General features: G+C 48.6%; 1 protein-coding gene across 5 annotated transcripts in view; it reads right to left on the minus strand.

Annotated features, from left to right (window-relative positions):
• Positions 1 to 6: 6 nt before the first annotated feature.
• LOC128888808 (protein tiptop) overlaps positions 7 to 24,569 on the minus strand; it is a 143,863-nt gene continuing 119,300 nt past the window's right edge. For all 5 annotated transcript variants that reach the window (XM_054145953.1, XM_054145971.1, XM_054145980.1 and 2 more), the window contains 2 exons: positions 9,076 to 9,319; positions 7 to 4,973 (listed from right to left, as the gene is read on the minus strand). In XM_054145953.1, coding sequence (XP_054001928.1) covers positions 1,160 to 4,973; positions 9,076 to 9,319 — 4,058 coding nt within the window. In that variant the 3' untranslated portion in view covers positions 7 to 1,159. The remainder of the gene's footprint in view (positions 4,974 to 9,075; positions 9,320 to 24,569) is intronic.

Genomic DNA, 24,569 nt, shown 5'->3' on the forward strand with positions numbered 1-24,569 from the left:
CTCTCTCTCTCTCTCTCTCTCTCTCGCGCGCTCGCTCGCTCTCGTCCGTAGCGCCTCTCATCGCCGGTCGTAAATGTCCTTAAGTATTTATAAAATCACAAACTTGGCCGCGCGCCGAGCCCCTTGACTCAGCAGTGCCGCGAGATATGGTGGCATCACAATTTAATTAACGCACGTTCGACATCCACCTCCTCGTCGGATGTATCGGCTATCTTTCTACGCCCGCGTTGGTCGACTATCCGGCGACAAGTTCCGTTATTCGTGGTACGCGACCAGAAGGTGAGAATCGAGCAGTAATCACGCGAAAATTACGATTCGCGGGTCCGGACGCGATCGGGAAACGCATCGGACGCGATCGAAAGAGGATGAGGATCGGTTGGAAGGGAGACGAAGAGTGTTGAGAGGAAAAAGTGGACGGGGCCACGAAGCGGAAGTTGCGGTGGGCCCAAGATCCGATCGAATACGTTCGAATCTGCGACGTTACAGTGGAATTCGTTTGAATATCAGTCGATGTCAGGTCTCGAAGTTCTTCACCGATCGAGTCATAGAGGTTCGATACTTTGATGTTTGGTTCTGTCTTGAAATTTCCGATGAGTTTCGAAGATTTTGTACGAGTAAATGAACGACTTTATGAATTCGTATACTCTGTCGTTCGTGTACTCTGTCATTCATAAATTATTACATTTCTCCGCACCTTTTTAAGACGAAATTAATAACTTTATTAACTTCTAGAAACTAATTTATACATTCATCTGTATACATATTTATGCAAAGTACGAAGGACTCGTTAGAAGTGTTAAAACTCGTTAAGACTTGTCGGTCAAAGATTGAAGAAGACAACAAAATCAATGAAAACTTTCAAGATCGAACCAGACGTCGAGTCCTAACAATTCCTTCGAGACGTGCCCGCACCGAATGACGTTCGAAACGATTCGATGGTTCGCGGTGTTGAAAATTGGTAGCGTTTTCGTCGGCACAGATTCGAACTCTAATCACCACCCGGAAGTCTTGCCCGGATAACGGAATCGCGAACAAACGGATAGACGGTCGAGGCGGAGGTTCGAAGGTCGAAAGGTCTCGAACCGGTGGTCGCTAGTTACAGTCGTTACAGTATAGATACACTTATGTACAAGTGGCACCGCTACTTACGGGGCTCGGACTATACGTATTTGCTGGACAACTGTTTAGCCAGCTCCGTATACTTGAGAAATTTCGAGTGCGGGCTCTCCTCGAGGGGAGAGGCCGCTGACTGAGACGGGCTGCCGTTCGCCTGCGGAAGCGGCGGCGACTTGTTGCGCTGGGACGTCGGGGGCGAGGAAGAACTGTGACCGGAAGGCGGTCCCGTGGCGGTGTTCTGAGAGACCGCGGCCGCAGCAGCCGCAGCAGCCGCCGCAGCGGCGGCCGCGGCTGATCGGCCGATGGTCAGGGGGTCCGGAATCACGCCGTCTTTAACGAAGTGCATTTTCGACAGGTGGTGCCTGTACGCGCCCTTCGATATGAACGGCGTGTCGCAGAAGGCGCATTTCATGATCGAATCGGCGGTGACGACGGCATCGTTGCAGGCCCAGCTGAACGCCAGGATCGCTCCTGGCGTGGTACCCGATCCAGGCCCGCTCGAGCCAACGCCGCTACCAGCGGCTGCGCCGTGGCTCGATGTCGAGCCGGGACCGCTGCCGGACCTTGCAGCGCTGCCGCTAGGACCTCTCGTCTCCGTCTTGTCGCAAAGCTTTTGCAATGCAGCCAACGGATGACTGCTGGTCTTGCGCCCCTGCGAATCGACCGCGCTGCCCGTACCACCTCCGCCTCCACCACCGCCACCGCCGCTGCCACCACCCGACAGGCTGTCGAACATGGAGGAAAGCGCCCCGAGACTGCTGGATCCTTTGGTGTCTGGCGTTCCGCGTGGCGTCACCGATCGGTCGCTGCTCGTAGGACTGCTGGTGCTGTTCCTGCACGGACTGCGAGCCAGCTGCTCCATTTGTCCGCTCGACCTGGGAGTCGGCGGGTTTACGCGTGGCGAGAGAACCTCCCTACCTTCCTCCGAACCCTCGTGCAGACTGCTGCGTCGATGGTTGAACGATCCCTGATCCTCCTCGTCTCTACAGTCCTCCATGATTTCCTTCTTTACGAACACGTCCCGATTCGACTGAGCCTGTGACTGCTCCTCGTCGTTTGCGCTTCGTTCTTCGCTCTCCTCGTCCCTGGGCTCCTTCTTCACCACCACCGACGTCGAGCCTGCCGCTGACGCAGCAGCGGCGGTCGCGGAGGCGATCGACTCCTCGTCACCGGATTCTTCCGCGGCCGGGTGATGACGTCCCGACGTCAGACTTTGCGGGGTCAGCTGCTTGTCGGGTGTTGCGCGATGGTGATGGGAATGCCTCTCCGAATGTCCGACGGACAGGTCTAAACGCCTTTCAGGCGTCATCGAGTCGGTTCTACCGCCGCTGCCTCGTTCCGATACGGAACTGGACTCGCTTCCGCTGCGTTCCCGCCGCGCCGCCGTGCTCGCCGAGTAGTGCTGCTGTTGGTGTTGCTGTTGCTGATACGATCGCAGGAGGTTCATCGTTTGCGGGTCCACCAGCGGTTTCGTGTAGTCCACGCTCTCGTCGATGCCCAGCCGCTTCAGAATGCTCGTGCCCATCGGCGCGCCAGGCTGAGCGTGATGCAAGCCTGGCGTCCCGTGCCTGACGCGGGAATCGAAGCTCTTCTCAATCAGCTTCTCGATGGCGTTCAGAACGGAAGGAGAAGAGCTGCCTGTAGTCTCGTTGGCGGTCGGGGTTGGGGTGTCTTTGCCAGGAGTAGTCGCGTCGCTTGCCGAGGATGGCGACCGATGGTGCCTCGAGGACACTGGCGAACTGTCCTCGTTGACGCTCTTGCGACCGCTCTCGGACGGCGGCAACGTCGCGGGCAAGTGATTCGACATGAGCGCGTTCTTCAGAAAGTTCCGTTGATTCGCACTCACCGTGCCCCCACCGATGCACTGACGTATATGATCCACGAAGATGGTCGTCTCGATCTTCTCGCCGCACTTCTCGCAGGTTATTCTTCCCGCATGTTTCCCGAGGCTGTGGCCAAGACCCGCCGCGGCATCGCCATTCTTGAACTCGTTCTGAGCCCTCTCCAACTCCAGCAGCTTCCTCACGGGCAACGATTTCTTGCGTTTCTCCCGCGTCTGTCGACGCCGTCCACCGCTCTCGGTGATCGAGCGCATTATGTGCTCTTTGTAGTGCGAGTTCTTCACCATGTGGTTGCTCAGCTCCTTCAACGAACTAAACGCCTGGTCGCAAACCTTGCAGGTCAGCACGGCGCTCACGTGGCTGCTGGTCGTTCCCGAACCCGGGCCTGCGGTGTTCCCACCGTGAGGACCAGTGGTACCACCGCCAGGGACCGTCGTTCCACTTCCACCGCCACCAGCGCTCACAGCGCCACCTCCGCTTCCACCGCTCCCACCACCGCCGCCTTTATTTTCATCCGATGATTTCCAGGAGATGATCTGTTCCTGAGAGATGATATTAGTGTAGTGTTGCGTCTGCTGCATGTGCGATGTCATCTCGGCCAGGGAGCGGAAACTCTGTCCGCACCACATGCACTTGAGAATCTGCCTAGTTTGCTCGGCCCCCTTGCCCAACCACACGTCCTGGCCGCGCACCAGCTTTCGCGGTAGCGGCATCGTCTCCTTGATCAGCAAGTTCAGCTCGGATGGACTCTGCTTGCTGCTGGGCGTCGCGGAACCGCCGCCACCGGATCCGCTGTTGCCCGACGACGTCGTTTGAGGCTGATGAGATTGCTGGGGCGTCGGAATGCTCTGTACGTTCGTCTGTTGGGGATGCAGCGTGGATCCGGCGGGTGGCACCGGCATGTTAACGCCGCAATGCTTCGCCTCCTTCATGTGCGTCGTCATCGCCGCCAACGTTGGGAAGCTTTGCTTACACCAGACGCACTTTAGCACGTCCTTTGCTTGATCGGCGCCCTTGTTCAACCAATGCGATTGCCAGGCGCTGTGTCGACTGCCCGACGTCGAACCGGTTACGTTTCCAGCGGCGGTCGCTACACCACCTGGTCCACCGGAGGTCGCACCCGACGACGACCTGAACAGATCCTCGCCTCCCAACTTGCTCAGTTCGGACATCTTCTCGAGCGCCTTGGTCGCCTCGCTCGGTTGGTACGATTTCTCCAACGCGGACGGCGGCTTCATCTTGCCGTTCCAGAGCTGATGGTGGTCCATCACGCCGGCGGTGCTCTTCGGCGAGAGCTGCTGCTGACTAGTGGCCGCTGCCGCTACCGCGGCGGCGAAATAGGGGAAGTGAGAGGCCACCACGGGCGACGTCCACGGCGACACGACGGGGGGCCTGCCGAAACCGACCGCGCTCACGGCTTGCGTTGGATCCTGATGGGCTGTCGCGGCCGCCGCGGTACCTGCTAACCTTGAGGACTTGCGCACGGGTGGTGGCGGAGAGTCTTCGGGACCTGGCCGCTTTCTGCTGGGCACGGACAGGTCCAGGGGTCCGTTGTTCGTTTCCGTCGACGAGGAGGGGGTCGGTGGCTTGCTCAGGTTCAGTATCTGCTCGTCCTCGTCGTCCTCGGTCGAAGAAGCCTTTCTCGTGCTGAAGTCGAGGACGGCTGGCAACGGTGTCGCCGATGGTGACACTTCGCCCACGCTGCTCGGCGAGACCAGCAGACCCGGAGTGGCGGCTGGCGGCGAACACGAGGACGAGACCAACGGCGACACCGAGCCCCGAGACAGGGGCGAGTGTCCGAGCAGCAGCCTCTGGTGAGTCTGTTGCAGATACGCCGCCATCATTGCCGCGGAATGGGGCGGTAGCAGAGGATGACTGCCGAGCGGAAGGGGCACGATGCCGCTCGGGCTGACAGGACTCGCGCTGCTCCTCGTTGCGGGCGGCGGTGGACTACCAGTCGCCGGACCGGACGATTCCCGAGAATCTCTCGAGGGACAGCGCGGACTCATTGGTTCTCTGGAATCATGAAACAGAAGGGAAGAACGTTATGTGACGTCGACGAGAGTGCTCGATAATATTTCGTTGGGGATACCGAACCCTTTCGCTACTATGCGCTGTCGCAACCATTTCGAGGGGGATGATCCGGGTGGATTTTGTACAGTACCAGGTAGAAATTATAGTGGTTGACGAGTGGAAACAAATTGTACATTTTTAGAAAATGTTGAATCCATTGTTACAGTTTATATCACTTCCAGAACACCCGACCCAAACTTAACAATTTGATATTCGCGTTGATGATATTCAATTTTCGTAATTTCGCAGGTCTTGTCGTGTAAAATTTGATACAAACAAAGACATCCTTAAATTGAATGACGTGCTTTAATTAACGGTGCGAATAATATAAATTATAATACGCTGTCCGCCCAGACGGCCACGTCAAAAAGAAACGTACATGAATTGAAACCCTTTTTTATATTCAATTGGTTAGAATTATTAGAGCTAACTTTTTACTTTATATTTAGAAGTAGATAATTTAACGAGTACATATTAATTCGTGTTAGAAATCAGACACCGGAGATTCGTATTTAAAATAAAAGAAATAGATTCATAAGTAATGATTATGTATGTGCTTCAGGTTAAGAAATACACCTGGCCGTTTTTCGACACTAGTTATTCTAGTTGCCAGACATATTCTCGGTGGTTCATAGCTATTTCGGAGTTATCAATTAGGTACATCTATTGCTGGTTCACCGATTCTAGAATGCACATTGACTGGTATAGGAAAAGGAAGGAAACGTGGACGTGTGTCTAGTCGCGAAGAAAATCAATGAGTTAAAAATCGATGGTTTTCGTCAGAAATCGGACAACCGTCGGATGACTGACACGAGGAAGATTACGTTTATTCCGTGCCAGTGATCGATATCGGCTTAAACAATGTACGAAATGCGACTCTAAAAACGAAAAGCAATCTATATTGCAAGCACACTTGTAAGGATAAACGAGATATGGTTTATGTAACTCGCTTAGATGAAAATAGGATTAAAGCTAGGAAACTCTAAAATTTGTTAGTAAACTTACTGCTAACCGTTTCAGGCGGTTACTCTTCATTTACGATAATGCGATTTGAGCTGAGGCACCCATGCTACTAGCGCCAAAAATGTTTAGAAATAGCGAGCATGTACAAAATTAATATTACATTGAGAGTTTACAGATATCGTTAAAAACGATCTATTTTCTAAGTTTTCTCGACGATACGATCTATCCCAGACTGTCCTACAAGGAATTCCATTTGAGCGGGAAATCAGCTCGACGGAATAGCGTAGGAACTTTATCGCTTCGAGTTATTTTTTACTGAAACTACTAACGTAATTCTATCTTAAAATCCTCATATCTTATACTTTTAATCATTCTTTAATTTATTTGTAGTCTACCCCATGCGTCGATCAATGGAAGTGCTATAAATTTGTTATTCGAAACAATTAGGTACAAGGCCTGTCGTATTAAAATTTAAAGCATTTAATGTAGTCGTTAGAATTCGTAATAAGCTGTACGAGAGTATTCGGAGTATTATACGTCCCTTGTTCCGAAGGTAGCCACGAACACACAGTCGAAACCGTTTAACAACGGTAAACGGCTCGTTGCAACTACACGGAATATTGTAGAATATATTATTTAATTACCACTTCGTGCCAACACGGGTAAAATGAATTAAATACCGCGCAGCGACACGCGTTGTTCCCGCCGCAGGCATCCGTTACGCTCGTACAACGCCAGAACTAACCGACCAACTCATCCGTAGCGAAAGGGTTGAAGATTGCGCCCTCAACGTTAACAACGTCGCGACCGTTCGACCCGAACATCGTCTGACAAATCGCTTTCGCGACAATGGTCAACGCCTGGACATCAGATATGTGCGAAACTCTATTCTAATAATATAAAACTCAAACGCAAGAATGATTTATGCGCGATGCCACGCTATTATTATTTCTCGGTTCATTGTGGAACATTTCATTTTGTAATACAAATTCAATTCTTGATTCGACAAGTGATCGATGCAATGTTTATATTTATTTGCAAGAATAGCGATGACTTCATGTACGTATTTAATATGATTACAATATTACTCTTTGATAGGTACAACTGTGATTGGCAAGAAAGCTCTTTCCTTGTTAATATACGGTAATAATAATTTATTTTGAAAGTCTTGTAGCGATGCGTTAAAATCAATATGAAATCACCAATGGGTATTCGAGAATCGTTAACAATTAAAGACCTCGTTCATCTCAAGAATTTTCTTCATCTCCCTTCAACACTGACCGACGACACTCCCGCGTGTCAGTCACGATTGACGAACAATTTGTGCGGGCACTGTGTCACTGCGGCGTCAGCCATCTGCCGATGAACGGGTCGGATCAGCGATCTTGGTACTCGCGGAAAAACCGCGAGAACAATCGATACCTGTCGGAGGCTCGTTAACGCGTACTCGGTCGCGAGTACAGGCCTACGAGCGCGTGGATCGTCGTGATCCTTCTCCCATGGGTGATGATCGGTGGCGTGGCTGCGTGCGCGGGCGCAAACACGGACACGGGGCCACGAACACAGGTATCCCAGGAAGAAAGAAAGAACAGTTCTGTATTAACCCTTCGCCGCGTACGTCCCCAATGCCACTGCATTTGAGTTAAAGCGACGTTTGAGGGGTTAAGAGGTGCGCGGTACGAGGAGAGAGTAAAACGTGAACACCGTCGAGTTGCTTCGCGTCGGGAAGGCTGACTGCGACGTCTGACCCAGTACGGTTCGCGCGGCAGATACTACTTCTCGAGTGGAATAGGAGCACGCGACGCGAATCTCGCGTAATCGTCGCGAGGAGCGCCGGGCGCGAGGTTGCAGGCTTGTCGACGGCCCGCTCGTAACTGACTGCTCCTGACTGAATGCCGAATGCGTGCCGCGAGATGAAAGGGGAGCACCGGCACGCATGCAGGGGAAGTTTTCGGGGGCTGCGCGGCGCGGGGGGCACGGAGGCGCCACCGACGCAGCCCGCCACCATCGCACACATACCCGCCGCCCCCAGCACACACATCCACCGCCCCCGTGGCAAGCGGTGATGCGGCAAAACGGTACCGAAGCGGTGTCACCGACGGCGTTAGCGAGGATCGCCTCGCGCAGCTCGACGCGTAACACGTGCCTATCTCTATTAGCTGTGTGACGTCGCACGGCAGTCACTGATATCAGTCTGGCACCGGCTTATTTATCCCTTCGTCTACTCCCACCCCTTCCGCCCGTCTCTATCGGTCGCGTTGCCTCCCTCTCAGCTGTTGTCTCCTCTGCCTTCGTCCCTCGAGCTTCCTTTCGCGACTAATTATCGCTTAGCGGCCTACTCGCGGTGCTATGCAGTCGTTGCGTTCTTACGTTGCGGGGTATCTTAACGCTAAAACATCCGAGACCAAGAGGTTCAAACTTCTATTTAGAGTCGATTAATTATTGGCAATGCTTCGACTGCAACCTTTGGGCGCAGTTAATGTAGCAGAGAATTACTAATAAAGGGGGATGTTTACCCTCCCATTTTTAGTATACAAGTTTGATAATCCGTAATAGACGTTCCGTGTGATCGTTCAACTTGCATGTATTTTTCAAAGGAAATAAATATGTACCGAATACTGAGAAACACGAACCTGTTGGCCAACGTACAGGTTCTTAAACATAATGTCTGATTCGTACGAACCAGCGTCAAGTAGGCAGCCTCGGTTCGGATTTGCCTCGACCACAAAGTGTTAATAGCGTTTCGCCGCGTCTCGCTCGCGCACGTTACGGATCCGTGACGATTCGTTGCGCTCAAACAACGAGAATACCCGTGTGTGTACACGAGAACCCCAGGACGGCGACTTCAAAGCGCACAGCAGCATCGCTCTCGTTGATTTAGGCGGTTTACGATGAAGCCCTCGGTAAAGCACCGGCTAATGAGTTTGAAGCGGACCGCGTTTGTCGAAATTTACGGTCATACTTCTTTTTGTCCTTCGCGCCTGCAGTCTAGGCCTCCGTCTAGACGTCGCCGTTGCAAAGTTTCGGAGACGTTCCATCGATATGCGGTTGGAGAAAATTGTCGAAAAGCAAGGTGGTTTACCTGTCGGGAGGTCCCGTGTCCCTTAAAATCGTGGGATTCAATCTCGCGGTAGCGGAAGGCGGTGGCGTGGGCGGCGTTGCATCCTCGTCGTCCTCCTCGTCGGTCGCGTCGCCATCCTCTTCCTCTTTGGTTGCAGCCGCACAACCCCTCTCGCTAGGGCTAATCGGCCCTTCATCCTCCACGCAATCGCCTTCCTCCCCTTGGAGGTCCGTGCCAGGCCCTGAGCCTTCGACTCCGTCCTCCCCTGAAACGAAAAATCAAAGGATCACGTAAATTTATACCGAATTTATCTCCGAAAATGTAACGAAGGATGGACGTTCAAGGTATATGTACACACGAGACGATATATTCTTTTACGAGCCAATCGCGATTTAGGCGAAAATTACACGGAATAGCATTAGAAATTTTTCTGAATACCGATTAAATACCTTTTCTCGATAAACAATTTGTTATTCGTAGGAACTATTATTTGGTATACTTGTATAGCTAGTTTCATATTTGTTTTTTAATCGCGAATGTGAACGACCATCATCGTCTGATAATCAACAACGTCTAGATGTAACATTGAACATCTGTAAGAAAAATATACAGATTGCGTGCTACGTGCGAATCTAAGCGGGTGGGAGACAAGCATGCTATATCTAATACTAACATAACAGAATATTTGGGGACTAACTTTTGTCTGTTTCAAAATTGAGGAGTGCTATCGTTAAATAGTATTTAACGATACTTTAGTGTTGTGTGAAAATTTCCAGACGTTCGATTAGTTTAACAACTCGTAACACGACGAGTCGTTACAGGGATCGTCGAACAGACGGACGATCGCGCAGGTGAAGACGAGTAAGGAGCGGGGGAGAAACAAGAAGAGGGAAGAGTGAAAAGGAAGCATGGGGTCTGACAATAGAAGGGAGAATTTGGGAACGACGGTGTCAAGAATGGTGGAACGACGCAAAGAGCAAGACAATAGCGCTATCTGTTCATTTATCAGCCTTTCGCGACGACGACGACGACGACTGTGTCGACGTTGCGAACGACGCGTCGATGGCGAGGCTGCATCGGATGCGTCGAGCGAGATCACGGTGGGCCATTGTCGAGCCAGCCAGAGACTTCCGTTCTCCGTATTATGATTCTTAATCAAATCGTTTTGAACCTACGATAACGAACTACGGGGTCGGCCATCGTATCGTTCTCGCCGTCGAAACGTTTCGTCGAAGTAGGTTGCGCTTTTTTGGATCTCGAATCGTCATAGCTGGGCAAAACTAAGTTAAACCATCTGTTCGATGAAGGGTGCAAAGGTAGAGTTAAACGAGATAAGATGGCGAACATCCCTAGGTACACAAACATAGAAACCAATTTATTTGTTTATTCGAATGCACAGCCTTCTAAAAAAAAAAAAGACGACAGAGTGTTCATCGCGGCTCACATCAAAAGTTAACCGCGCGACAAAGAAAGTCAACGAGAAACATAAGAATGACGAGAACGAGTGACAATTGGAACGCATTGGCGTAAAACAGCGATTGAAGAACTATTCAAGTTTCCATGATTTTGTGACACCTTACTACTATATATTGGATGGATCGAGCGGCCTAGTCCCTTTGCTCCGGTCTTCTCTAGTTTGTACATACTCGGGAACTTAACGTGGCCGGTCAGAAGGATGGTCCCGAGACGCGACGATCGCCATCTTGTTCCGGAGTCACGCGTCCCCGTTCGAGAACCCGAGGATCCCGATCTTCGGGGACCGAAGAAAGCGAAAGAGGCGGAAAGGAGCCTGCACACCTCCCTTTCGAGAGGGTGGGGACAACCAGGACGAAGAGCACCGTCCTACTTTGCCGACTGGCCAACCAAACGATCGTTTGTTCGCCGATGGGCCGCGGAAGAAGGAGGGAAAGGAGATCGCGCATTGATCCGCGGAGGCATCGGCAACTAATTACGCAGATTTATGTCCCCATTGTCCATTGTCTCTCTCATCCGGAGCGGCCCTCCGTAGCCCTGCGCGACCGTGAACGATTCGATGGAAGAGCTGCTGGCTGCCTGCCGCTGGCCAGCGATCCAGCCTGGAACGGGAGGTGCTCCGAGCAGGAACGACCAACGACCACGAAGACGACCAACGTCGACGCCGTGAACGAGGAAGACGAGAACAAACCGGGACAAAAGGAAGAGCCCGAGAATGGTCTGGAACCGAGCTTCGTACCGAGAAGGGATACGCGAGAAGTCGAGAGACCAGGGCGGACCACCGGCGGACAGCTCCGCCCGCTTCGAACATCCTCGATATCCTTTCCGTCCCGTTTCCTCTCGTTTCGCCTCGCTTCGCGTAAAAACGGACGCGTACCTTTTGCACCTTCCTGTCCACCCTACTTCTTTCCTTCCCTCTTTTTATTCCCATTGTGTTACTTTCTTTACTCTTGTTTGTCCCTAGGACGACATCCTCCAAGTTCCACTTTTGGGGTCACTCGAGAACCCTCACGGACTTGAATTTCATTACATTTGAGTTAGCTCTGCTGGATTTATGGAAGACAAATTTCTTATTTTCTTCTACCTTCGTTCTTCTTTTATTTGTATGCTTATGCATATATTCATTTTTTGCGTGTGCATACAGTCAGTCCTATAAGTATTCGTATCCGCTATATCTATTAAAGAAATTCATCGAAATTAAATTATAAATATATCTATGAGTAAAGTTTATTCATGTATGACTGTGATTAACTTTATAACTGAAGCGTAGCTTATCAGACAACCATGCCAGTTTGTATAGAGACTTCTGTAAACGAAGCATTGAAGCCATTAAATTTTGTCCGAATATTCTATCGTATCTAGAATTAATACAAGTACTGTACGTACTCATGCATGTATGTAATTTTATATCTCGAAAGTAGTTTATCGAAAATCTATGAAATTTGACATGATGGCTTCTGTATAGAGGTTATTTATGTACCTGCACCAAAAAATTGTAGAATACAGCGTTTCACGTAAGGATTGAGAAGATATCACATTCCCCTCTATCAAGTCTCGAGAAAATTCCGACAGTTAAAATTCATAAAATTTGATAAATTCCAAACCAGTACCGAGAAAGTTCAGCGCCAAGCTCGCCAATTTTGTCCAGTTATCGCAAATTCCAGGAGCTTCCTGACGGTTTCTTCGGTCCCCGAGCCTTTCGAGGCAGCAAAAGTCGAAGGCGTCTGGACGATCGTGACGTATCGAGGAAATGGTCGCGAAACGAGCCAAAGCGGGGCCCCCCTGTGCTACGGATGGAATAGAATGCGAGTGGTGGCGCGAGCCGAAGATCTCGTATCCCCATTGGTGAACCGCTAACGAGGAGGCTAGCGCAGGGTTGCATATTCAGGCCTCTGGATAGATACGAGAGGAATAAGGAGCGTGGCGTACCGAGCTTGAAAGCAGCCGGGCCCTGACATCGACTCCGAGATCGCTGCTTCACGATATCCGCTCCTCTCGGCTCCAGCCAAACGTTGCGCCTCACCAACCATAGGGATATATTAGTAGATAGGTACCAACGCTTTCGTTGCTCGTTCCGTCCATGAAACCAGACTCTACGTACATACGTGCATGCGCGCACGCTTGACTCCTGTACCAACATCCACATCTCGGATCCATCCCCCCTTGGTCAACAATCTTGTCCGTGTTTCTTTCGGTCGCCCTCCTACGCCGCGCCAATACACCAGCGGTACACGATGCGCAACAATAATTAGTCTTATCGGCCAATCCTCTCCTTCTGTTCCTCTTGCCTTCCTCGCTCGACTTTTTCCGCTCCTCAAAGTCCCTTTTCTTTTCTTACTCGTCTTACGTCTCTTCTCTCTCCTTCTCACTTTCTTGCATATTCTGCTCTTCTGTTTACATCTTTCGTTTTCCAGGTATATTTTTCGCGTTTCGAGCCCTTCGTTATGAGAATGGTACAAGTCCACCTCTCTTTGAAGAATGAAGTTCTTGCGAGCAATGCTTCAAAAGTATATCGACTTTATTTGTAAGAAAGGTTTCATTGTCTAAGAGGCAATATTTCTTAATGAACGCGTTTACCCGAGTTCAGTTGCTAAATGGAATAAGAAAAGTATTCGTTATGAAAATGGCGTAAATCCACGAACACGAACCATCTTACACCCCTTCAACAACGTTAGATCGGTATCACGAAGAAAAAGCGAGGACGTAATGTAATCAATGTAATACACCGCACTCGTACATCGTGATTATTTTGAAAACCTCGGTCACACTTGAACGTAAATCTGTTGTATTTCGGAACAAAGGAAGATGGACTACATCGGTCCGATAATGAACAGCTCGTGTACACCGATAAGGCCATTTCTTACAACGCCAGTTCTGTCGTTTATCAAACATGCTGTGTATTCCTTGCGAATCTGCTCCTTGTGCGGCTCTCCGGAGGTCTGAATACGGACGGTCCAGCGGCTTAGCGTACACGTGTCGGTACATGGCACCGGTTAACCGGTACCACGATATCCGTGCTGTGTACGAGCTATGCCGCGAGCCGCTCGGCAGCCACATTGGTCACGCTCGCGACTCCTTTGGACGATGGGACGCGAAGATCGATGCTTTCTAATTGCTGAGAAGCCAGCTCGCCCCGACGTACCAGCTGGATCGCGCGTTCAACAGCGAACCGATTGGTATTTCAGCCGCGTTCGAGGTTATAACACGATCCAAGAACTTGTCGCAGACTGGCTCACGAAACGTGACAATTTCTTGGTCTGTGTTGCCTGAGAACACCGTTATGGCCCTGGTCCGGTGCTCGAAGATTTGATTAGTTTAGAGTGTTCAAAGTCGCCTTTAAAGTCGTTCGTTTTCGTAATTGTAGGAATTGTAAAAAATTCAATCGACGCCACTTAGATCGACAACCAATAGAAAATATACGATGTTCATTCGTGAGTCGATTGCAATAGACTGATAGGCGAAAAAATGATCGTTTTTTGTACTCATTATAGAAAAGATGACGTAACACGAATCTGTACATTCCGAGGAATCTGGCAATAGTTATTTAACCGAGATGCGATGAGAATGTTGAAATATACGTGCGTAAAGGTCGAACCGTCATAGCGGGAACAATTCGTCTAACGAACTGGTGTTAACCATGAGAGAGGAGTTCACGTTTCGTTGCGTAATTTCTCCAAATCCGTCACATTATTATTTTTTTCATTGTTTATTTTGGGAACTATAACGTAATATAACGAACAATAATCTTGTTATTTGAGATTGCTGAAGTGTATTTATATTACACACTTGTTACAATTTTTCCAAAATGTTCAGAAAATTATTCCATCGTACTATCACGCGCTTCTCCGACGCCGAAGTCGTAAACCAAGAAATCACGTCAGAAGTCGCCGGCGCCCGAGTCAGGAGAGGGAATATTACCGGCGGATCGCTCTTGCGTGCACCACCTCGCGCTACAAAAGCGGCGAAGATGATCAGGACCGTAAATTTTAATACGGGCGAGCTTTACGGTAGCGTCGACTCCCGTCCGGTCTAAATTTATGCGCCATCGACGCGCGTTAAATCAGCCGCGTTTGCCAGCAATTAAACCGGTTGTTAAAACATCGCGCGCGTTGCGAAAATTTCAGACGGACCCGCGGCAAGCGTAATTGTTTGCCGGGCAAACCGAGATAACGAGTTTTTCGTCGCAAGCGCGAACGTCTACTTGGAGCGCTATCGCCGTCTCCATCTTTCAACGTTGACGGCCGCTGCTCACCTTGGCCCCACCGTTTGGTGAACACACAGGTACCACGATTTCAAGAGAGCAAGGGTAATTCCCCTGGTGTTGTCGCGCATGGCTATATCGGTCAGAAAACATCCGAGAATAAACTTGTCCTTACAATCCAACAGACTAAAGTTAAACGGAGACTTTCAGCGCCTGCTTTGACGAATCGAATAACGAAAGGAGGACTAATTATTATGATCCTTGGTTCGGTTAGTTTGGAGAAAGACGAAAACACAATACAGGGGTTTTGCTACCTTAGGTGACATAGCACAAAAATTACATTTTTCAAGGGAGCAAATCCTAGAGAACGGACATATTGCCCACCCTTCAGATACAAAAATTGAGATTTATTTTCATTCGCCACAAGTTCATAAGATTTAAATAAATGCAACGTACCCCTAAAGACATACGAGCAACTGAAACTAGAACAATCGAACCATCTGGCGCGGGATAACCACTCCTTGGTCAACGGTTGACTAGATCCTGCTCCAAAAACTCGCATCCAAAGCGGACCAAGTTCCATCGTTAAAAAAACTCAGCAAACACCGCTACGAGAAGTAATACTCCGTTCGTTATTCAGCCTTTGTCGCGTCATAATTAAACTAAAATGACTCGTTATCCGTTTGGAAGACAGTTCATTCATGCTCCATCATCTTCGGCTCATTCCAGTGGGTTTGAGTATTGGTTTACAGCCAATAAGTACCACGGTGAGCTTGAACGCGAGCAGCGAACCGGAAATAAAACGGCGCGTAATAACGAGTATCCGTGGGGGGCGGGGGTGTCGACGGCGGGGTAAAGCGGACGAGGTAGCCGAGAAGCGTGGAGGAAGGAAAGAGCGTAGGAGGGCGAGAAGTGGGAGGGGAACAAAAGGAGCAACGGAGGAGGACAAGGCAGGGCAGGACAGGACAGGAGAGGAGATGAATTCCTGATGCGAGAACCGTCGGGAGGCTGGCGAGGAGAGTGACAGGAGGCAGACGAAGAGACGAACGGATGGACAGGCGGGCAGACAGACGGACGAACGGACGAGCGGGCGGGTGGGCACGACGAAGAGAGACGAAGAGCAAAGGGAGGCTCCGCATTGTGATTCTCTCGCGGTCTGCCAGAGAGTGACTGACGGGTGAATCCATTCTCCTTCCTCTGTCCTTCTTTCTGCCTTTCGCTCGTTCTCGCCATCTTCCACCCGACGGCTTCTTCCTCTCGAAGCAACCGGCTCTCGAATCCTCGCTCGACCTCGAAGCCCGTTCAGGACGTACTCTCGTTTTGCCAGCAGCACCGTCTCGCGACGCGTTCGTTCGCGCCCTCGCCGATAATTCTCGCGTTACGACCGCTTCCGTCCGGTAACCGGAGGTCGAGGCATCTCTTGGTCCATCGGTTCCTCCACCGCTCACCTGATGTATTCGGCGAGGGAAGAAGAAGAGGTGGAGGGACACGAATCGGAGAGGCCAGAATTAACGACCAGTCGCTTTTCCAATGAGGCACAGCCGAACCGTTCCCGTCCTGTTGTTCTAGATTCTTGTTCTTCTTGGGTTAGGGGGAGGAGACCCTATCCCACATATTCGCGATTCCTCCCCCTCGGCCAGCCCCGTTGTCCGATCGAACGACGCGTTCGCGCGTTGATGCAAATGTTTACTGTTCGGTTCCCCACGTTCGGAGTTCTTCTGCGTCGTCTTTTTCGAATCGCTTTGTCTTTCCAACCGGATCGTCGGGTGGTCGTATTCCGTGAGTCACTTAGCCGTCCGAACGAGACGACAGGCCCCGAACCGAAGACGGAGCACCGACCTACGGTAGTCTACCTGACTGATTGACCGATGAGGCGACTGTTATCCTAAGTCAACACTCACTCCATCAGCCTGTCGAATCGTCTCCCCTCATCCTCCGGCCGCGCCGCGTTCCATCGTTCTCGTTCCAAGCGGGCCGCAGCCTACGCGTCACGATTCCACCTCTTGTAGAAAAAACACGTCGTTCGTCTCGCGAATGCCCAACTGCTGTTCGTCCCCTTTTGCCGAGCCCCCCCGATTAAGACGTTCGATCTGTCGCCCCACGCGTTCTTCGATGCGTTCCTGGCCACGTTCTTGCGCCGCGTCCGGTCCGTGCGAAATTTTCGGCTGGTCCGTAACTTAACAATTGTACTTTGTAACCGGGGACAATTGCTTGTCAATTATCTGAAACTATCACACCTACTGAAACTACCTGGCATAGTGGTCATTTAAATAAATATAATACGTATTACTATTTATCACCTTCGTCGCTGACATACATCCCCGTTCACGAGTATGTGGACACTTCCTTAATTGGAATAAGTACCTAAAAAATGTTACGAATGTATTGATAAATATCGCTTGTGTTTCTGTATTCAGTTTACAGTATAGTACTAGATTGTAATACACATTTTATAATAACAATTTACGGTGTATATTAATTATTCAGCGAAGTTGATCCGCATATTTATGAACAGAAGAATATATGCGAGAATTAATTTAGGTGTTAACTAAATGTAAGTCAGTCGTCGATGATTCAACCCGTATTCCATAAACAGTCAGCACCATCCACACGAAAAGAATACATTAGAACTCCTCTCAATGTAAATTGTACATGAATATGGAACACCCATCTCGTCATTCAAGTCTATCGAAGAAGAATTGATAGAGTTTCGTGTGACCACTCTATATGATGATCTAACAGGTTTAAACCAGAAGTGTGACTGCGTTTATGCGACCTGATGATACGTAGGGTATCCCATAAGAAATAAAATACGTTCCAGAAGTCGAGGACCACCGTCCCTCAGCCCGCAGGGCGCGAAAAACAATCGACGCTAAACGGCGCGGCTGGCGCCAAGTTATTCGAGGCGGAATCGGCGCGCTGGGCTCTCTCCTTCAATTTTCCACGGATATTCCAAAGTCGCGGCACTTGGACATGCCTCGTTCAATCTCGCGCGATCGACAAGCCCGTGAAAACCCCGAATCCGCGTCGCACGATTGCTTTTCTCCGCCATCGTCGTCTTCCCTCCATTTACGCCCACGCTCTGCTTTTCTTTCTCTCTGTCGGTTCTGTATCCGCGCGTTCTTTGACGCGCATTTACGTCCTTGCCACGGTGTCTTCCTTCGTCTCGCTCTGTTCCCGTGACTGTTTTCGCGTCATCCTTCGAAACGACAAGCCTCGAGATCTTGGATTTCCGTGACTGGTGTTTCGGTTGCAAAATTCTTGTTCCTCTTTGTAACAAAGCCGCGCCGAGTGCCGGAGAATATTACGTGGCGGAATCCGCGAAGCTCTGTCCCGTGCCTTCCATTCCGTTCGACCACTATTTCATCGAGCCGTGAACCGCGGATTGAAGGTACCCCGAAAATAACCGTTTCAAACTGTTATAGAAACGGTCTTGGTGAAACGGTTGCGATGAACAAAAATATACTTGGGACTGTTATAGGCAGAAGTGGCTCCGGAAAAGTTACGGATCATTTCGTGTTATTGCTCCGATATCGGTTCCGTATCGACCCTATCAGGTTGCGACAGGAAATATTTCGCATTTCATTATGTAGACACGTTAAGCATTCTATGGAAATTCATTTTTCTTCTATCCTTGGTTACTTCGTATAATGCGAATTGTGCGTTAGATAGCCGCAACCTTTATTCTTGAAGAACCGTGTACATGTTTATCTGAATAATGTAAAATAAGTAAGTAACACGCATACATCAGGCGCATATATGTTACGTGCATAGAATATACCATATGACGCATGCAAATATCATGTACACATGAACCACGTTTAATTGTTGCTGGTCAGTATTCTGGGTCATGGAAGTTTTCAAACATCGCGTTCAGCCCCTAGTTTTTCGCGACGCTCCAGTCGAGCAACGCTATATTTGGAACGAAATCAACTGGTCGGTCAAGGCCACTGAGAACCTACCCCATCGTTCTACCACTTGTGTATTCGCCCAAACGTGCTGACGCCTGTTCTCCCCTTCCCTCTATTTCTGCGTAACAGAGGTCCAGGATACCGTAAACGACGGATAGCTATAACGAGGACACGAAAAGAACGAGGGACACGTATTTTGTGGTTCGTAAGTTGCATTTTTCGACATAAAATGTCGACCAACAATGAAATGCATCGTTGAAAACCTGTAGTATAGACCTCTTGTATAAAATCAGCTGTATTGCGTCGAGTTGTTTCTATTAAGGTGCGAGCCAATCGGCTAGGAAATAGTAATAAAATACTCCTTCTCCCTTGGTACTTTTAATCATTTCAGCTACGAGTATAAATGCTACTCTGCCTCTGAGTGATGTTCACGATACCAGAGAAACCCGACTTTTTACTCATTAATCGTGTACTCATAATAGCAGTGCTATTATTCATTGTTGGTAGACCAGCCTTCCCTGCTACTGTTAATTACCATGAATCATAATGGACAGTTCCGCTAATCGGTAGGAATGTTCAGGAAGCGTGCAAAACATCTTACTTGGCGCGATGTGCTCTTTAATTAGAAGTTCGGTTTCGAAAGAAATTAGACTCTCGTTTCTCCGAAAGCTTAGGACATCCTCTTTTCGCTAAACGCATCGATATAGATACGACCCAAGAAATGGTTAACCAGGGAGCTTTCATCGTTGAATCTGAATTCCATTCAAAGGTATTCTTTCCAGGTCTCCAGTATAGAGTCTTGACTGCCGTGATTGGCGATCGGCGGGTTGGAGCAGCCAATCGATTTAGTCTCAACTGCAGACGCGTACGCGTCAAGTTGCACCGCGTCTACGTCATGTTTGGCAGCTTCTTTGTCTACGAGTTGGCTACGGGCGAGTGAACGAACTCGTCGCGCCAAGATAACGGGCGACGGTGTTCGCGCGAGACGAAAAGCATCCGAAGAGAATCGTTTCGGCGCTGGTTAGCGAGAAACCGACGAAGACGGCGAAAGAAACGAACCGTGGAAAGAGGAAGGGAAACATTGGACCACGAAGAGGAAAAGAGGGACGCAAAAGTGGAAGATGACGAAGCGACAGCCTCGCAAAGGCGACGGTGAGTGATGGACTGCTACTACTTGGCGACGGAGAAGCCGAATCTCGCGGGAAAAGTGTCCCCGGATCGGTCAGAAACGGTTTGCTCGGTAAACATAGTTACGCCCGAGTAATTAACGTTCGGATTAACGCGAATAAATTAAACGAACGTCCGACGTAACGTTTTAGCACGAAATTTTGGCAGCCGTCGCGTCGGTATCCTTTCTCGACTAGACAAAGAGGTTCAAGAGGTCTGTTTACTTCGGAGGTTCGTACGGATTTAAATCTTAAGTGCATTACTTTTATCGCGGAGGACATTGGTTCACATTGAAGAATTGTTCACTGCACAAATCAATTAACTCCACTTGTTGAAAAATCTTCGATTTAAGCGTCAAAGCACTCGGTGTAGTCGTAACTTTTTATATTTATAATAACTTTCCTGAATAATACAGATTAACACCATTAAACGACAAAATTTTCAGAGGCCAATGTACATTATTTCGTCGCGTTTCTCAACTTTTTTGTTTTATGGAGTTAATCGATTTCTGCAATGAACGGCTTAAATATCGTGGATGCACTACTTACTAATAAAGCGGAAGAAACCTTTGAGGAAACTTTTTAAGACACAATGTCGTCTAGTGCAAAGGGTTAACGGTGCTGCCGCCGGTGGTCTCTCGCGACACCGAAGTGGATTGGAGCCGTGGCACGGGGAAGCGATCTAGCGAGTCGCCGCGTCGCGCGTACTTGACCGAATGGTATTAATGATCGAGCGCGCGCGGTCGCGCCGTAGGTGCGTCCGTTGATGCAGGTAGGACGACTGGATGATGGATGACAGGGTACACGTCCGGTAAGACCGACCGTTCGTCCGTTCCTTCGTTTGTTCGTTCGCTTGCTCGCTCGCCCATCCGTCCGTTCACCCGATCGCGCAACAGGCGACAGTGATGATCGATGCGTAGCTGCCGTAGGTGCTGCCGTTGCTGCCGCTGTTCCCGCTTAAAAAGGCGAAAATCCACAAACCCGTTTCGTGTCCTTCTGCGAAACCTCGGGCATATTAGCGACTTTTCATCGCGCGACACGTCGATCCAGTAAAAGGCGCGAAGCCTGACCGCGAGAGGAAGTCGATAATCGAAGCCCAAACCGAAGACGTTCAATAACCGCTGGGAAACATTTCGTCTCTCGCAGAGCTAAGTACCAACGCTACCTGCTACCTAGGTGGTAGATAATGTATGTGCGCACGCAACTGACACCTGTAACGGTGTCGCTACTGGTGTTGATCTACCGTGTACTTTGGATCTTTACAATGGACGCATCTTTCTCGATCTTCGTTAAGGAAGAAATGCTTTATAGGGCAGAACTCTCTGGGAACTTTTTTTTCACTTTTTTTTTGTCATAATCCATTTACTGACATCATAAACTTAAAAACAAAAAATTCCGACTCCTTTCTTAGTGGCAACAATGTATTGTCACTAAGAAAGGAGAATAGAAATTACATTTCAATGACTCGTGGTATAGTTGTACAAATTAGCGAATTTAAACCCATTAGAGACTCATCTGTCGAAAGTTAAAGTTTGTCGAATACCTCGATGGACACTGTACCCTCGATATCTTATTTTTCATATAATTCGATATCAAAACAAGGAGACCTATATCGTACCCGAACTTTCTTGCTCGAAATCACTCGATGAATGAATGGGCTCGTCGAAAACCTCGCCGAACACCTCGTACGGAAGTATACATTTCGTACAGACCTGGTCGATCGTTCTTGGTGTGAACGAAACAGTACGAGTAACACTTCATGGTTTCTTCTCGGCTCTCGATGAGGTATCGTTGGCGCTCGACTCGACTAAACGCTTTGTTTGCTGAGAAGTTCCATGCTTAACGTTGCGGACGATTCGCGTCTGGTGCACGTTCCATGGGAGCATCTGGAACCGGACGCGGCGCGAGAAGAACCGTTCGAAGCGCGGATACTGGCGGAAGTGAGGAAAGGGTGTCGGCGGAGGGTCGAGATGCCGCGGGGCGACGGCCTGGCGAGGTGGAAGAGGAGAGATGACAGGAGGACGCCTTCATCACGATATCCGTCAGTCTTCTCCCCTTCTCCGTCCTCGTTCTTCGCCCGTAACCACCGAATCTCCTCATCCGACGCGTCTCTTTCTTCCACTCTCCGTCACGCCGCCTTTCGAAGTGTCACTCCTGTTACCGACTGCCGGGGCTGAGTCCGTGACAACAATAATTGTCACCGAAGTAACGTCACAGATGAGGTACAAGACAGACACAATGTCTCGCGGAAGTTTGCGTCGCAAAAAATGGGGTATCTACCTCACGAAAAATCGATGGTCTTGTTGCGAACCCTGCGCTCGAGAACGGTTGTTGCGACTAGGGCAGTCTATTGTATATAATTCAACAGCCTCCTTAAATGCACAAGTTTCTCTACGATAAATGGACAGTAACATGATCCGGGATCGGATATCTCGACGAGACAATGCTAATGCAACCATCAAACATTTTTTATTGTTACCGTTATTGTCGTAAAACTGTTACCATCGCATTCCTGACATTTTTCTGATTAAAACGAGACCAAATACGACGTAATTCGCATCATATTTACTACATATTGTCTCATCGAAATAATCCCGGTGTTGGTCGCCATTTTGCATGTCGCTCCGTCCTCTTCTTCATTCGCTGTCCTTCTCTACGCTCGAAGTTTGTTGGCAAAACATTAGAACATACAATATCGACGGAAGTAGGCATGCAAAATCGGAGACCCAAAACATTGCACTCGAGGTGTTTATGTGTTTACACTTGCCAGGTGTCGAGCGTCGAACGTAGAAAAGGACAGATAGCGAAAGAGACAGAGGTCCGAGTAAAAAAAAAAAACCACTCGACAGAAGCGTATCAATCGGTGAGCATCATATTACACCGGTGGTCGGGGCTACTCGGGCGAAACCACGAGCAAAAGAAATATGAATGTGCTGGCAGCGGGGGGTTTGGTATCTGAGAGACATACAGTGTCTCAGCCTAAGTGCAAATGCAAAATTTCAAATACGGAATTTTTGTTAACTTTGTTATTTAACGAGATATGATGGTCAAGTTTCGTTTTTCAAATTGGAACTATGTATTTTTTGTTATACCATGCGATAGTACTTTTCAAGACGAATTCATTAAGCTTCGAAGTTTGCTAATTTTCAAGGAGAAAACTCGGTTCGGTCCCATTGATGCAGTAAGCACCATGCGGTTCTTGAAATCGATACGGAGGGTCTCGATTGGGATTCTAGGCCCAAAATATCAGGATTCTTCCCATTTTCCTTCCTTGGACAATTTATATTAAATAATGCAATTTCCATATTTGAAATTTTGCATTCGGCCGATAGTTTTGGAGTTGGAGGTCTGTATCACTTAGGCTGGGACACCCTGTATAATGTGGGACACGGAGACCCCACCGATTGGGGAGTCCTATGCTAATCTATGCTATGTCAGCTACGAAAATGAATGTGAGGTTTGAGTGACATTGGTTATTGAAATCAATCATTGCCCCCTGGACTACATTGATGTGTGTTTTAGTGGACATGTGTTTCATTTTATCAACCATTTTCTGTTTGCACTCCTGCGAGTTGTATAAATAAGGGCCTCAAATTGTTATTATTATCCCTCTGAATAATTGAAAATTATTTTGGGGTATGGTTCATTACAGGTCCCTGTTGTCAGTTATTAAATATCAGGTAATTCGCGGTACCTTTGGTAGTGTAAATAATTAAACACATTTTTTGCATTACGAGAGTGCTCCGCGATATATGGGCAATATTTCAGAGATTGATTCAACGCCTAAAAACAGTGATAAAAGGTTGCGTGAACATATATTCTGTTTAACCTTGTTTGCGTGATATAGTGAGATTCGTGTTGCAATAATTCATCCTGTGAGCGAAGCTGGTACTACTCTTTCCTCTCAACTGTTTAAAAATCATGTTTAACATCGTTCATACCACCATTTCACGATTTTGTAAATCCTTTCGTAACGCTCTACGAGTCCCTTCGATTCATCTTTCCGATAAAGGCAAATCACGCAATGTAAAACGAGCAAACAAGCCAATAAAAACAAATATGATATACATTTGTATTTAAAAAATAGAATAATAGCAAATGTTAAAAGAATTTGCGCGTGCACGTTCCAGTGTTCCTATAAATCAAACCGAACCTTTGTTCGAATAAAAACAAACGTAATGTGTAACAATTTATTTACGACGTTTATTCCATTAAATAGTTATATTTTCATTTGCCCACTGTTGCAAGTTTTATCCTACGGATCAAATTGTAACTTTCGTTTGAACAATGACAGGTGAACAGCTGTTTATTTATTACTTGTCACGCATCAGTATATCTATCTTTTATACAGTATTTTTATCTAAACAAAAATTGTGTCCCGTTCATGACGTCAGTGTCTAGTTTACCAGAAATGTAGCGAGATGTGTCCGTACGATAGCTAGCACAGGGTAGGTGTAACGATAGTAAATAATTGGAGTGTTGAGACTCGATCTGATATCTCAGTCCAGGAATTTCAACATAATCTTTCCGTGTCCATTTCCTGAACTCATTCACGTGCCCAGGTGCTTGCTCGCGTGAGCGAAGCCGATGGTCACGGTGACTTAACCTGGAGCATTTATAATAATAATGATACCCTGCGTGCGCGCGCGTGTGGTTAGGCTGCAGAATTACGTCGGTTCAAAACATTCATCGGTATCTATCATTCTCGTGACTACTCATCATTGTAACGAAAACAAATTTTCATTTGCTTTAATTTATGCGACA

Source organism: Hylaeus anthracinus, unplaced genomic scaffold (assembly GCF_026225885.1).
Source record: "Hylaeus anthracinus isolate JK02 unplaced genomic scaffold, UHH_iyHylAnth1.0_haploid 0, whole genome shotgun sequence".
Taxonomy (NCBI): Eukaryota; Metazoa; Arthropoda; class Insecta; order Hymenoptera; family Colletidae; genus Hylaeus; species Hylaeus anthracinus.